Source organism: Prionailurus viverrinus, chromosome B4 (assembly GCF_022837055.1).
Source record: "Prionailurus viverrinus isolate Anna chromosome B4, UM_Priviv_1.0, whole genome shotgun sequence".
NCBI classification, from domain to species: Eukaryota; Metazoa; Chordata; class Mammalia; order Carnivora; family Felidae; genus Prionailurus; species Prionailurus viverrinus.
Window position 1 is genome coordinate 131,102,090 of NC_062567.1, and position 13,326 is coordinate 131,115,415.

General features: G+C 59.2%; 1 protein-coding gene across 3 annotated transcripts in view; it reads right to left on the reverse strand.

Annotated features, from left to right (window-relative positions):
* The window catches only part of MRTFA (myocardin related transcription factor A), a 102,043-nt gene that overhangs the window by 5,145 nt on the left and 83,572 nt on the right, over nucleotides 1–13,326 (reverse strand). For 2 of the 3 annotated variants that reach the window (XM_047867825.1, XM_047867827.1), the window contains exons 4-11: nucleotides 12,172–12,247; nucleotides 10,250–10,411; nucleotides 6,257–6,432; nucleotides 5,591–5,722; nucleotides 3,722–3,975; nucleotides 3,373–3,544; nucleotides 1,215–2,219; nucleotides 134–298 (exon numbers count right to left, since the gene is read on the reverse strand). In XM_047867825.1, the coding sequence (XP_047723781.1) occupies nucleotides 134–298; nucleotides 1,215–2,219; nucleotides 3,373–3,544; nucleotides 3,722–3,975; nucleotides 5,591–5,722; nucleotides 6,257–6,432; nucleotides 10,250–10,411; nucleotides 12,172–12,247 (2,142 nt within the window). The remainder of the gene's footprint in view (nucleotides 1–133; nucleotides 299–1,214; nucleotides 2,220–3,372; nucleotides 3,545–3,721; nucleotides 3,976–5,590; nucleotides 5,723–6,256; nucleotides 6,433–10,249; nucleotides 10,412–12,171; nucleotides 12,248–13,326) is intronic. The other variant, XM_047867826.1, reaches the window with a different exon arrangement.

The following is a 13,326-nucleotide window of genomic DNA, read 5'->3' on the forward strand; positions in this document are numbered from 1 at the left end:
CCCGGCCCCGCCAGGCCCACTCTGACCCTGTAACACCCACTCCTGCCTGCCCCTATCCTCCAGCTGGGCTTGGTGGGGGGATTGTGGGAGCCCAGCCCAGGCAGCCCCCCACCCTGGCCAGGCCCCAGTCTACCTTCTTCACCTGCTGTCTGGGCTGCTGGCTCACAGCTTCCTCATAGCCAGGCGGCTCCTTCTTCAGCAGAGAAGTGGGGGTCCCAAAGAGGGGCTGTGATGGGTGCTCTGGGTCCATCTGGGCTGGTGGGCCAGGGGCTGCCGGAGAACCAGGCTGGGACAAGGGCTGGACAGGAGAACAGTGAGAGAACCGGTGGCGGCATGAGGAAAGGAGGCCCAGGGCCCTGCACAATCCGGGACGGCAAGGCAGGGGCGCCCACCTTCTGGGCCGGGACAACTTGTTAGCTGCCCTGGCCTTTAGGAAGCCTGCATGGAAGCCATCGGGGCAGAAAAGGATAGGGGATGGGGGAAGCCCTGACCTCTGACCCTGCAGAAGGTGGGGTAGACATGAGGCCGCTGGCCACGCGGCTTTGGTACCAGCCACCTGGGAAAGGAGGGGTTCTGGGCTCCTTCGGCCTCTCCTCCCTGTCTGCCTGAGGCTGCTCAGGGGCCTCGGTCTCCCATCCTGAGGTGCCTGGTTCCTGTCACTGTCCTCTCCTCCGCGCCAGGGCTCTGCAGGGCCGAGAAGCCACGCGAAGCCTAAAGCAGCCTCACCTTTGGACCGGCCAGGGTGGAGGGTCTGGGCCGTGAGGGTGGCAGCAGCAGGGAGCTGGCTGCCAGCACAGCTTAGTGGGGCACAGCTGGCTTCTCTGGGCGCGGGAGGGGAGTAGGGCTAGCACCAGGCTCGGCCTCTCCCAGGCAAGGGCTTCCCTGACCCTCACCGGGGCCTGTCCCACCCCTACGGAGCAGAGGCAGGCATGGTCCCTGGCCTGGGTGGGGGCTGCCCAGGTCCAGAGCTGGGCAGTCCCTGATGGCTCCACCCTCGTGGCTCTGGGGTCCTGGGCAGCCCCCTTAATCTCCCCAAGTCTCAGTACCCGTCCTTGGTGACACGGGGATGGTGACCCCTCATTTTAGAGGATCGAGTGGAAGTTGAAGGGAAACCAGCCCAGTCTGCCCAGCCATGGGGGCACCTGGTAAACGGGGCTGTCACCGGAGCATCTTCACGGTCTCCCCCAGCCCCTGCCCCTCCTCCGCCCAGGTACCTGCTGGGGGCTCCCGCCGGCCAGGCCGGGGCTGTCCACGTTCTTATTGGTCACGGTGAGGACAAGGTGGGTCCCTGTGGAGTCGGTGATGAGGGTGGGAGGTGTGACCCCCCTGAGGACGCTGGGGCCCTGTGGGCCCAGCAGCAGCTGGGGAGCGGGGGCTGGCTCAGGCTCCGGCAGCACGGCTTCCTGCTTCACCACCACGGCTGGGGGCACCAGGGGACAAGCGTCCGCGTGGTGGGCAGTGGGGGCCGCCAGGCTGGGGCTGAAGGGGTGTGCGGGACCCGGGGGCTGCCGGCTCAGCTGGCAGCTGGAGAAGCTGTTTTCCTGCTTCACTGGGGTGCTGAGGGGGGCGGGGGCGGGGCCGGGCTGCTGCGCCCGCTTCTCCTGCTCCAGCTGCAGCCTCAGCCACTCCACGAGCTGCTGTTTCTGGCGCAGCATGCGGGTCAGCTCCTCGATCTGCTTGTCCTTTTCCTGCAGCATCTGGTCCTTGTCACGCCCCTCCAGCTCGGCCCGCACCCCGGGGCTCCGGCAGCAGGACCCGGGCCGGGGGCCCTCCTCCTTCACAAGGATCTGTAGCGGTGAGGCCTGGAGGGTGAGCTGGGTCAGTGGCGACGTCACCATCTCTCCAAAGGTGTCCCCGGGTGTGGAGTTCTCATCGCCCGTGCTGAGCAGTGAGCGCTCTGAGGGGGTGGGAGACACGGGGGGTGTAGAGCCCGTGCTGCCAAATTTCACCACTCCATTACCGGTCACCGTGGCCACCACCACCTCAGCCGGGGCCAGGCCCGCTGCCACCAGGGCAGGCCCCGTGCTTAGCCGGGTGGCCGGGAAGGCGACCACCACCTCACCAGCCTTGGGCAAGATGGAGGGGGCAGCAGGGCCCTTGGGGGCTCCTGGGGCAGGGCTGACTTGTTCCTGGTATGCACGCAGGCGCTCGATCAGGTCTGTCTTGGTGCCTGAGACGGGCAGTGACCGCAGCTTTAGCTCCTGCTTCAGCTCCGCCACCTGCAAGGGGCCGAGAGTCAGGGCCGCAGAGCGACAGAGAGAACTGGGTCCAGGCAGGAGGGCAGTCGGGGAGGTGGGAAGGACGAGCCTTTTGTCCACCAGGATTCATTCGTCTGGGTCCCGCTGGTACTTCAGATACAGGAGCCCCTGCCCCTCCCACAGCCTGGAGGGTGAGACATGTGTGTGTGTGTGTGTGTGTGTCCTGGGCCCATCCTCCTCCATCTGGGCACGATGGTCCCTCAGCTGTCCCCAGCCCCAGCGCAGTACCTGGTGCTCAATTACTTAATTGAACCAACTGGATTTTACAGGTGAGAAAACAGACCAGAAAAGTAAAATGACTTCCAGATCTCACCCAGCAAGCAGCAGAGTTAGATGTTAAACCCAGGTCTGATGGACCCTGGAGCCTGTGCCTAGCCACCCACACGAGGGCTGCATCTTACTGGGGTCGGATCATGACTCGGGAGGGGCTGGTCTGCTTCTGAGGACAAACTCTCCAGGGAGAGTTTGGTCTGTTCCATCTTCTGATCAGGGCAGAAGAAACAGGCCAGGCCCTGAGCATGACCCACCCTCTGAGGTCCCAGGACACGAGCAGGGTCAGTGTCCCAAGCCCCAAACTATTTTCCCAGGCAGATGAACCACGTGTGTGCAGCACATTCAGTGGGGCGCTAACGGACAAAGTAGAAAAGGTGGGGAATTGAAGTCGACGGCCCCACATTTGAATCCTGGCTCTGCCATGGGCCGGGTCTGAGACCTCCGACGAGCTCCTCTGTCCTCAACACCTCCACGTGCTCATCCCGAGGCAGTTGGGACAGTCCCTATTTCGCATGCCGCACGGCAAAGGCGAAGGAAGAGCAGTCATATAAAAAGGCGTGGTAAGCCCCAAGGCCCTAGACAGACGCTGGCTGCGGTACTTAATGGTAAGGACTGTGATGACAAGGCAGGTATCACGATAACCAGGGCCAGGCGAGCCTTGGAGCAGGTTCTAAGGGCCTCTGCCGGAGGAGACCGGAGTCCGGAGCTCTGCTCTGCCTACCACCGCCGTGGGTCTTACACCGGCTGCTTTCCACACATAGAAACACTAGGCCAGACCCCAGGGGGAAGGCCAGCCTGGCGGCGGTCCCAGTGTCCCAGCAGGAAGGGCTCGCCCACCTACCTTCATGTCATCCAGGTTGGCAGGCAGGGCTCCCGGCTTGCCAGTCAGTGAGGTGCTGTTCTGACGTGCCAACCCACTGGGACCAGGAGCACCCGAGCTGGAGCCGCTACCGGTAGTGGAGAGGCTGCGTATCGGGGGGGCCCCGCCGCTTCCCGGAGCCTCACCTGCGGGCCTGAGAAGAAGGAAAGGTAGCGATGAGAGCCTGGCCAGCATCACCCTTGGGGCAGAGACGGGTGCGGGGCGTGAGGATTCGGAACAAAGCCTCCTCAAGGATCTGGGTTCACCCGCACCAGGCCCGGCGTCGGCCAGTCGGGCGGGGTAGGGGTGATGGTGGCGAGCGGGTTCCTACTTTGGCGGGGCGGGCAGGATGGTCTGGTAGTTATAGTGCTGCTGCTGCTGCTGGTTGAGGATCTGGAGCTGGAGGAAGAGCTGCTGCTGCTGCAGGATCTTGGCATAGGAGGAGTCCATGGCGGGCGCCCCCTTGTCCTGCTTTTGGTCCGGGGGGATGTACTGGTGATACTTGAGCTTCTTTACCTTTGGCTTCAGCTCCTTGGCTTTCTTGCTGCGCTGCGACTTCTCACTGGCAGACTTGGGTTGGCTTTGCTGAGGGCAGAGGAGACAGCAGGCGCCATCAGGGGGCAGCGTCGGGCTTCTGAGAAGGACCCGTCCGCTCCCCCGCTACCGGACAGCGGCCTCATCAGTGGCCACAAGCGTGCCAGCGGGGAGGCCAGGCACAGCCCCGTTTTCTTAAAAGAGCCTCTGGCCCGGAGACTAATCAACCAAATGCAGACGTCGCCATGACCTCCAGCTAAGAGTAAACACAACAAAGTACCAAACAGCTGGTGGATGGAGCTCACAGCCTCCACATCAGGTACTTTAGGAGACGTGTCACCCCGAGCGCTGGGGGCTGGGAGCCAGCCCACAAGGCCGAGGAATCCCCCGCGCAAGAGGAAGGGGAGACAAATAGATTTACGCTGTTCTTTCAAATGTGTATGGATAAAGAAAGGCACCAATTGTGCGATAAGGAACAGGCTTGAGGTGGATTTTTGGGGGAAAAACTCCGACATCCGTGGCCGCCAGGAATAGACCCCAGAGGTGAGAGGCACCCGGAAGAACAAACGGCCTGGGCACTGCGACCCTAGCGGGGCAGCTCACTGACTCCTCTGGGATGGGGAAGCCACACGCTCGAAACTTCCTGCCAGCAGCAGGGCCTCGGGGGGCTTTGCAGAGATGGTGCACACAGGGTGGGGACACCACACAGGAGGTCACCAGGGAGCCCCATGAACAAAAAGGTAGCAGCCGGAGGCACAGCAAGGACTCGGCTCCAGTGAGGGAATGGGAACCTGGATGGCTCCCAGGCTGGGAGCAGCAGCAGAGGCACGCGGCTGGCTCCCAGCCAGGGCAGCGTGTGTGTCGGGGGGCAGATGGTAAGATGAGAGGGAGAAGCAGGTGGGGCAGGAAGGAAGGGAAGCTGCCCCGGGGTTGAGGGGGAGAGCAGAGGTGCAGGCGTGGAGAGGCAGCAGTCTGGAGCGAAATCCCGGAGACCCTGAAGTAGGAGGCTCTGTGGGACAGGGAGGACGGACCCTGGGTCATGGGGCTGCTGAGCTCCATGAACCTCAGTGCCCCACACGGTGTCCCCCACACCAAGGTCCCCCAGGAGGTGTCTTGGGGATTGGTGGTCAGCCTTGTCCCCCAGACATGTTAGGTCAGGTCTTGGAGGAAGAGAACAGAAAATGCCCCGGGGCACCTGGCTGGCTCAGTTGGTTGAGCATGCAACTCTTAATCTTGGGGGTCATGGGTTCAAGACCCATGTTGGGTGTAGAGATTACTTAAAAATAAAATCTTAAGAAAAAAAAAAAAAAAAGCCCAAAGCAGCCCCTGTGTGACCTGGCGCCCATTATTTCCCTTGTCAGTTTTGTCACTCCTAGAGCAGACTTCGATTACTGCCTCATGTGGTGGCAGTAGACCAGAGGGGTTGGGTGGGGGTGTGTTTTTGCGGGCAGGGCGGAATAAGAGCCACTGTGCTCAGGAAATGGCAGCTACGAGGGTGACAGCCAGCGTCCGCAGAGAGAAGAGGAGAAACTCCCATGTTACTTCCGTGACCTATGTTGGTGCACTCCCCCCGCCCCCCACCCCCAGCTGGCCCCACACTGGGATGAAATCACGGCAGGGCTTGGAGGGGCCCAGGGAGGGGAGGGCAGCTGCTGGGGACCTGTACCTTAATAAGCGTCGGGGTGGGCTTGGCAGGGGGGGCTGTGGTTCCATTGGTGAGGCTGGGAGGCAGAGGAGGCTGCTCTGCCAGGAAAAGTGTTTCTCCGGAATCCGGGCCCACTGGGAGCTGAGACACCACCTGAGAAAGGGCTGGAGGTGAGGACAGCCTCCCTCTCCCGCTGCCCCAGGGGGCACGACCATTATCAGGGGGTCCATCCCAGCCCTGCCCTGCCTAGAGGCGGCTACAGGCACCTCCTCCAGAGCCATCGTGGGCAGGGGGCCACCGGTGGGCAAGATGGGAGGTGGGGTGAGAACCCGGCCCCCAGGGCAGGGTTGAGGGAGCTGGAACATGGAGACACAGAGGGCAGTGAAAAGGCCACTGAACTGAACTCGGGAGAAGCAGGCTGTTCCGACTGGACGCAGGGACAGGCCAGGGAGGCTCAGGAATCTTGCTGCAAGGCAGCCCCAGCCCGGGACCACAGGCTGGCGAAGTCTGGCCAAAACGGGGCCCGCTGCCGACACCTCCCCGCTCCCCACCACTGCGACTCAGGCAGCCATGGACATCCCCAGCTTCCCCACCACACCTGGCCCAGGCGAGACCTCACCCTGGGCAGCTCCAGCAGGTCTGGGGCCCTTGGGGAGCAGGGAAAGCATCCAGCAGGGGCAAGCTCACCTGAGTGGGGGATAGGGTGGTGGCACTGGACAGTGGCTCGCTGACTCGGGCTTCCAAGGGGGATGGCGCCGAGCCCTGGGACTCGTGGCTCGCAGGCTGCTCAGGGGATAAGGCATCACTGCTGTCCTCATCGAAGGAAGAGCTGTCCGCTACTTTCGGGTAATTCACCTGGCCCACTGAAAGCCAAAGCCATGGTGAGAGTCCACCTCCAGTGCCCGCGAATGGGAAAGGGGGTTGTCCCAGCAAGGTGCCCACTCTGGCCCCTCCTCACCCCCAGCGAGGCCGACGGGAGAAAGACCAGCAAGAGCCCCAGGAGAGCGCCTCTTCAGGACCCGCAAACAAAGGCAGGAAGAGTGCTGGCTACTAAGCTATCAAGTGCTCCCTTGCTTTTGACTTCACTGTGTCCAGTCCCCAAGGTCAAGCCCGACTTTCCCTCCCTCCCTGCCTCCCTCCAGCCTGCAGCCTCCTTCATCTCATCTGCTTCCCTGCTGTTAAACGCACTTCACTTCCATCCTATGGTGGCACAAAACTCTTCTCTTCCCCCAGAGGCTTGTGGACCCTGCAATGAGGGCTCCTCCCCGGGGCTGCCTCCACTTCCTAAAGGGCAGGCACAGGCTAAGGGCCTCCCGGAAAAGGTACACCTGCTTGCACAGGTGAAACAGGATCACTGAAGTACAGCGACCTCCCTTTAGTGGCCTGTGACTCCCAGAGACCCAAGACCTGGCAGCAGCGGCCACCAGAAGAAAAGCCCCCCTGCTGGCTAGAAATGCCCTGCCCCGTGGTCAAGGCCCCTGGCCGCCTCAAGCGCACGTGCTCCTGGGGCCAGGCTGTGAGGGAGAAGCAGGGGGAGCAGGGCCCTAGTGTGGAAACGCCAGGACACAAAAGGAAGGAGCAAGTAGGTATTTCACACGATTCACATCACAGCCCCCCCCTCAGTGCCGCTGGGGGAAGAGGTTCTGCGCTGGTCTGCCATTCACACGGGAGGGACTGAGGCAGCGGTCACAGCACGGAGGTGAGCTGTCGGGCATGTCTGGGGAAATCTGCTGTGGTGGAAAGACCACAGATGAGGAACAAGAACACACTAGTAACTCTCCCAGCAGACTCTTCCTCTCTGGGGCCACAGCCTGAGGCTCTCTGCTCCCCTGGGACCAGGGAAGGATGTGCCTGAGCTTGAAGCTCCGGAGCCCGGGATGCCCATCGCTGGGCTGGCTCCTGTCCTCCGGCAAGGCTGGCTCCTACACCTCCTTTCATCTGCCCTGGCAGGGGCCACATGTGCAGCACACGGGGGAAATGGAGCCCCGTTACTGTCATGTACTTCAGGCCAGTCACACATCTAGATTTCTCCCACTTCCTCCCAGCAAGGAGACACGCCACGGGACGGCAGCCACACGACACCCAGCACCGGACGGCGGAATCCCGGACGGAGGAGCTTCGGCTCCACCCCCGGGGACAGTCCAAGCGGAGGGAGTGGCCGGCCACACTGGAGAAGCCCAATGACCAGTGTGGGCCAGGGTCCCCGCAGAGTGCATTCCTCTCCCTACGGTGGCCGGGTCTGGGCCAGGTGCAGGGTGTGGAGAGACAGAGTCCCCGCCCTCTGACTCTGGTCCAGTCGCCTCTGCTTGAGGGGAAACACAGATGCTGAGGAGAGGCTCAGGGAGGACTTCTCGGAAGAGAGATCTTGCCATGAATCTTACAGATCAGCTGGGGGTGACCTGGGGGAGGGATGCGCGTGTGAGCACGCGAGTGGCAGCCGTGTGCTGGGAGTGGCCGTGGGGAGTGTGTGGGGAAGACAGCGGGAGGCCAGCCTCTGCAAAGCCCCTGTCAGGCCCCCACCTACAGCGGGCCTCAGGACTGCCTGGGCTCCCTCCCGACTCTCCACGGCCAGCTTCTCCTCCTCCTCCACAGGCCTGGCCTGAGTCTCTCCCCTCCCATCCTCCCATCTCCTCCTCTGACTCCTTCCTCTCAGCCACGCACCTGCATCGACTTCTCCTCCCAGCCCACCCTCTCCCTCCCCCTTCCTTCTCCGCTCCCTTCTTGAACAAACGGCCTGCTTTGCTGTCAACGCTTCCTTGCCACCTACTCATTCCCCAAAACCCACAGGATCTGGCGTTGGCTGGCAAATGCTCCTTTCTCTCAAGTCACCACTGGTCACTACGTACCCCGTCCTCAAACAAACTACGCCCTAACACGCCCACGGGCCGCTGCCCATGCTGTCCCCGTGCCTGGAGTGCCACGTACGCTCCCCATTTGGCAAAGGTGGACCCCAAATGTGCCGTACTGTCCGTGACCGCTCTCCGGGCCTCACCACCGTGCCCATCGCTGAGAGGACACCTTCTCAGCCGAGCTCGCACTACACCTGACCCACCATCACCCCACGCCGTCCACGACAGCAGCCGCCCTTCTGTGAGGCTCCCCAGGCGCCAAAGACTGTGCGGGGCCCTTTACATCCATCACTGTGGACCTGAAAACTGTCCCACAAGCCAGGTGACTCAGCTACTATGTCACAGGACCGTGACCTTCTCACTACGCAGCGCTGGCACCCGGCCAGGGGCCAGACTCAGAAATCACTTGTTCGTACATCAGTCTCCTCTCATTGTACTGAATTCTTTGAGGGCAGCGTCATATTTTGTTCATCTCTGTAAACTGCAGAACGTTACACAGGGCCGGGCACAATGCCGACTCTCAGGTTTCGGCTGGCTAGAGAGCCCAGAACTGACCGTCACCTAAACGCAGGGCCTGAGATTAGGGGCTGCGTGGAATCTGGTGAGGATTGGGCAGGAGAACACGGAGAGGAGGGGGGATGAATGCCAGGGCAACGCGGTGAACTAAGAGGGTTACCGGCACCAATGGCAGAGGGGCTGCTGGGGCCCAGGGTGTCCAGCCCCCCGCACGCCGGCTGCCTCCGACCTTGTCAAACCACTGTCTGCGGTGCAGACGAGGCCCCGGAAACCAAAGTCTCCTCTGACCCAGGGCTCAGGGCCCAACTCAGCCTGGGGCCCTGCCAAAAAGATCTAACTGCTTATAACGAAGGGAGCAGTTGCGCCCCCTCTCCCTGGTGGCACAGCTACCTTCCAGGGGCAGGAACGCACGGCCTTGCCCAGGACCGGGTCTCGGGCCCACTGTAGCCCAGGAGCCACATCGGTGCCAACAGTTACCAAACTCTAAAGGAATCCGGTCCGAACACCTGCCCATGGCACACGAGGCCCTGGCACGTCCTGGACTCTGCCCACCTCCTACCTCCCGTCTCGATACCCCCTCCTCCAGCTCCACGCCCAGGCTGCTCCTCACCTTGCACAGCTCTCCCCTGGAGCCCGCGGCACCTCTCTCCCCGAATATACTTTAATTCCTACTCATCCTGCAGCCCCAGACTTGGCCGTCACCTCTTCTGGCACCACACCCCACTGTCAGGGCCTGGCTGGGGACCCTCCTCTGTGTGCCCAGCGTAGCCAGGGCTCTCTCCGGCACAGCTTCTGTCTCTGTCTTGCTGCTGCCTGTTGACCTGCCGGTGTCTGCTCCTAGGCCTGAGCTCCCTAAGGGCGAGGGGCCTGCCCTGCTTTGTGGGGCTGCGGTCCTAGCACCTAGCACACCTCTTGGGTCAATCAGTATTTGCTGAGTGAAGCATCTGTGGAAAGTGCCACTCTCTGAGAGAGACTGCACTAAGAAAAAGAGACAGTAAGGCACAGATTTCTAATTCCTGGCATCCCCGTGGGTTTACACACATCAGCCCTGACATCCAGCCACCCCGTGGGAGAGGACAAAGCCTCTGGGTATGCAGAGATGAAGGTGGACCGAGGTGCCTCTGTTGTTTAGTTACTCTGGTGTGACCCCTGAGGCCGCTGGCACTGCCCCAAGCTAACACAGCCTGTTTCTTGGGCCCTCACACTCTGCACCTCAGTTCCCAAGTCAAAGCCGGAATCAAACAGCAAGAAGCCCAGAGCCCCTCCTTCTGCGTCTGGCCTGCATGTCCACGCAGGGTAGCTGGGGCCTCCTCACCAATGATGGCTTCTTTCAGGCTGGACTCCACAGGCAGAATGTTCTTCTCAACCAGCTCCATAGGGCCCGGTCTCTGTGCAATCTTCTCGTTGAGGTCATCGGCCAGTCTGGCTCTCTTCAGCTTCAGCTGCTTGGCCTGGAGGGAAGGCTCGGCCGAGGTCTCTGCCCGTGGGAGAGAATGGAGTGCAGGAGGATGTAGGAATGGACCTGGCTCTACCCTGGGAGCTCCCGAGCAACTCTCCTTCCCTCTGGGGAAGGAGCAGAAGCCATCAGGATGCAGAGAGTGTCCCAGGCAGAGAAGGGCGGCCCAGCCTGAAGTTCTACGTGGACACAAGAAGGGGCCCCGAACTGCAGACACAGAGCACGGGCACACCTAGCAAAGCTCACCGGGCACAGGGGGCAACAAAGCCGAAAGCGCAGCAGACAATGAAGCGTGTGCCTCATCCTCCCTCAAGCTTTCTGGGTTACAAAGGCAATTCAGTCCCTGCTGGGTCTCAGTGTCTCTGTCAACACAGTGCGGTGCTCGGACTAAGAAAAGTTCCTATCCAACCCCAAAGTTGGCTCAAAACTGAACAGGGGCGCCTGGGTGGCTCAGTCAGTTGAGCGTCTAACTTTGATTACGGCTCAAGTCATGATCCCAGGTCATGGGACCAAGCCCCAAGTTGGGCTCCATTCTGAGTGTGGAGCCTGCTTAAGATTTTCTCTCTGGGGGGCACTTGCGTGGCTCAGTCGGTTGCATGTCTGGCTTTGGCTCCAGTCATGATCTCACAGTTTGTGAGTTCAAGCCCCACATCGGGCTCTATGCTGACAGCTCAGAGCCTGAAGCCTGTTTTGGATTCTGTGTCTCCCTCTCAGTCTGCCCCTCCCCTGCTCATGCTCTCTCTCAAAAATAAACATTAAAAAAAAATAAAAAATAAAAAGATTTTCTCTCTCTGGGGCACCTGGGAGACTCAGTTTGTTGTGTCTAACTCCAGCTTGGGTAATGATCTCGTGGTTCACGAGTTCAAGCCCCACAAGGGCTTGCTGCCAGTGTGGAGCCCGCTTCAGATCCTCTGTCCCCCTCTCTTTCTGACCCTCCCCCACTTGTGCTCTCTCAAAAATAAATTAAAAAAAAAAAAAAAAAAAGATTCTCTCTGGGGTGCCTGGGCGGCTCAGTCAGTTAAGCCTCTGACTCAATTTCGGCTCAGGTCATGATCTCATGGTTCGTGAATTTGACCCCTGCATTGAGCAGTGCAGAGCCTGCTTGGGATTCTCTCTCTCCTCACCTCTCTTCCCCCACTTGCTCTCTCTCAAAATAAACAAACTTAAAAAAAAAAAAAAAAAAAAAAAAAAAGGACGCACTGGTTCTTTAAAAAAAAGATTCTCTCTCTCTTCCTCTGCCCTTCTCTAATGCTCCTGCACATGCGTGCACTCTCTCAAATAAATAAATAAATACAGAACAACAACAAAAAAGAATTGAGTCACAGTGTTTTCAGCAGCCAGAATTGCTCCTTCACTAGAATGTGGAAAGAAGTGTGTGATGGGGTCAGGCGGAGCATACCTGCCATGGGCCCACTTGCGTCACAGAGGTCTGAGTGACTGCCGAATGAAGGCGCGAGTGAATGAGTGGAGGAGAAGAGACAGTAACTGCATCTTTAAAAGATTCTGGAGAACAGGCTTCATACCAAGGGGAGACAAGATCCGGGGCCACCACACAGCCAGAGGAGAAAAGGGCAAGCCGGCATGAGAGAATGTGGCTGCTGCTTTGGGAACTCTCAGAAGCAGCGGTGGCTACCACAGTCCTGCTGTTTTACCGTGCTAAGGCTCGGCTCACCCACTGTCGCCAGAAATGGAAGTGAGAAGACAGAGGGAAAAAGACACGTGGGCGATGCATGGTGAAAACAGCGAGGATAAGGGGACGAAGCATTTCCAGCCTAACACACCTTCCAAAATATGCATCCTGACCAGCTCCGATCTCTCCGGCCGGGAACGAATCTTCCGTTTCAGATAGTCCTCTGTCTACAGAAAAAACACACCAAGAAGATCTCAAATCCAGGATACAAGTTATGGAATGGACAGAACCAAAAAGCAGCCGTGGCTGCTGTGTCTGTGGTTGGTCACCTCTGTAGGCCCCCCTGATCTCAGCCTGGAGCCTGCAGGGTTCTGAGGCAAGGGGAGTTCTGGGGGAAGGGGCACATCCATTTCCAAAGCACCTGCCCAGGGCACCACCCATCTATCCAGACTATTTGTCTCTCTCAGGCTGAACACTAAATTTCTTAAAAGTTTATTACTTGTACTATCATAAAAGTAATAACTATGTTCATCAAAGAAAATTTAGAAAATTAGAAAGTGAAACAATAATAAAAAATTTTAATCACCCACTTAGTATTTTGGGATATTTATTTCTTCCATTCTTCCAGGCAGAAGATGTCTAATTTTAAAGAGTTGTAATCATACTGAATATAATTTTATGCCTTGTTCAAAAAAAGGTAGCACTGTATGATCTCATGAACATTTCCCACTCATTCTGAGTGGCTGCCATATGGAATACTAATTCTGATACATGGTGTCATAGCCCTAGTTCCCTAAAGTCCAGTGTCCTCATTTCGGCATTTCTGCAACTCCAGGTGAACGAAACCATTCCCTTAACAGTCTCTGAGCCAGCACGTGCCTGGTGCTTGTGTTCTAATGTACAGGTGGCCCCAGATCCATCTGACTCCAGAGTCTATGCTCTTAACCTCTGCACCAGAATTTTTCAAACCATAGGTCAAGACCATTACCGGGTCAAAACCAGCACAGGGCAGGCTAAGACAACATAGGACAGGACAAGGTCGGCGAGAGCGGAAAATAAAAAACCAGAGCACACAGTGTGTGGTAAAGGTGAAGACTTGGTGCTCCGACTGGGCAGCCCTGTGCCAGCCCTGGGGTGGTGCTGAGCTCTTTAGGAGACGGTTTAAAGTGGCTGTGGGCTCTGGGCCTATCGCTCTGCCCCATCTGCAGAGGGCAACAGTACCGCCATGGCTGCTGCAGGTGGCAGAACAGGTGCTGGACGCCACAAGTCTTCTTTTCTAAGCCACCTGAAGTTGGGAACAGTGGCC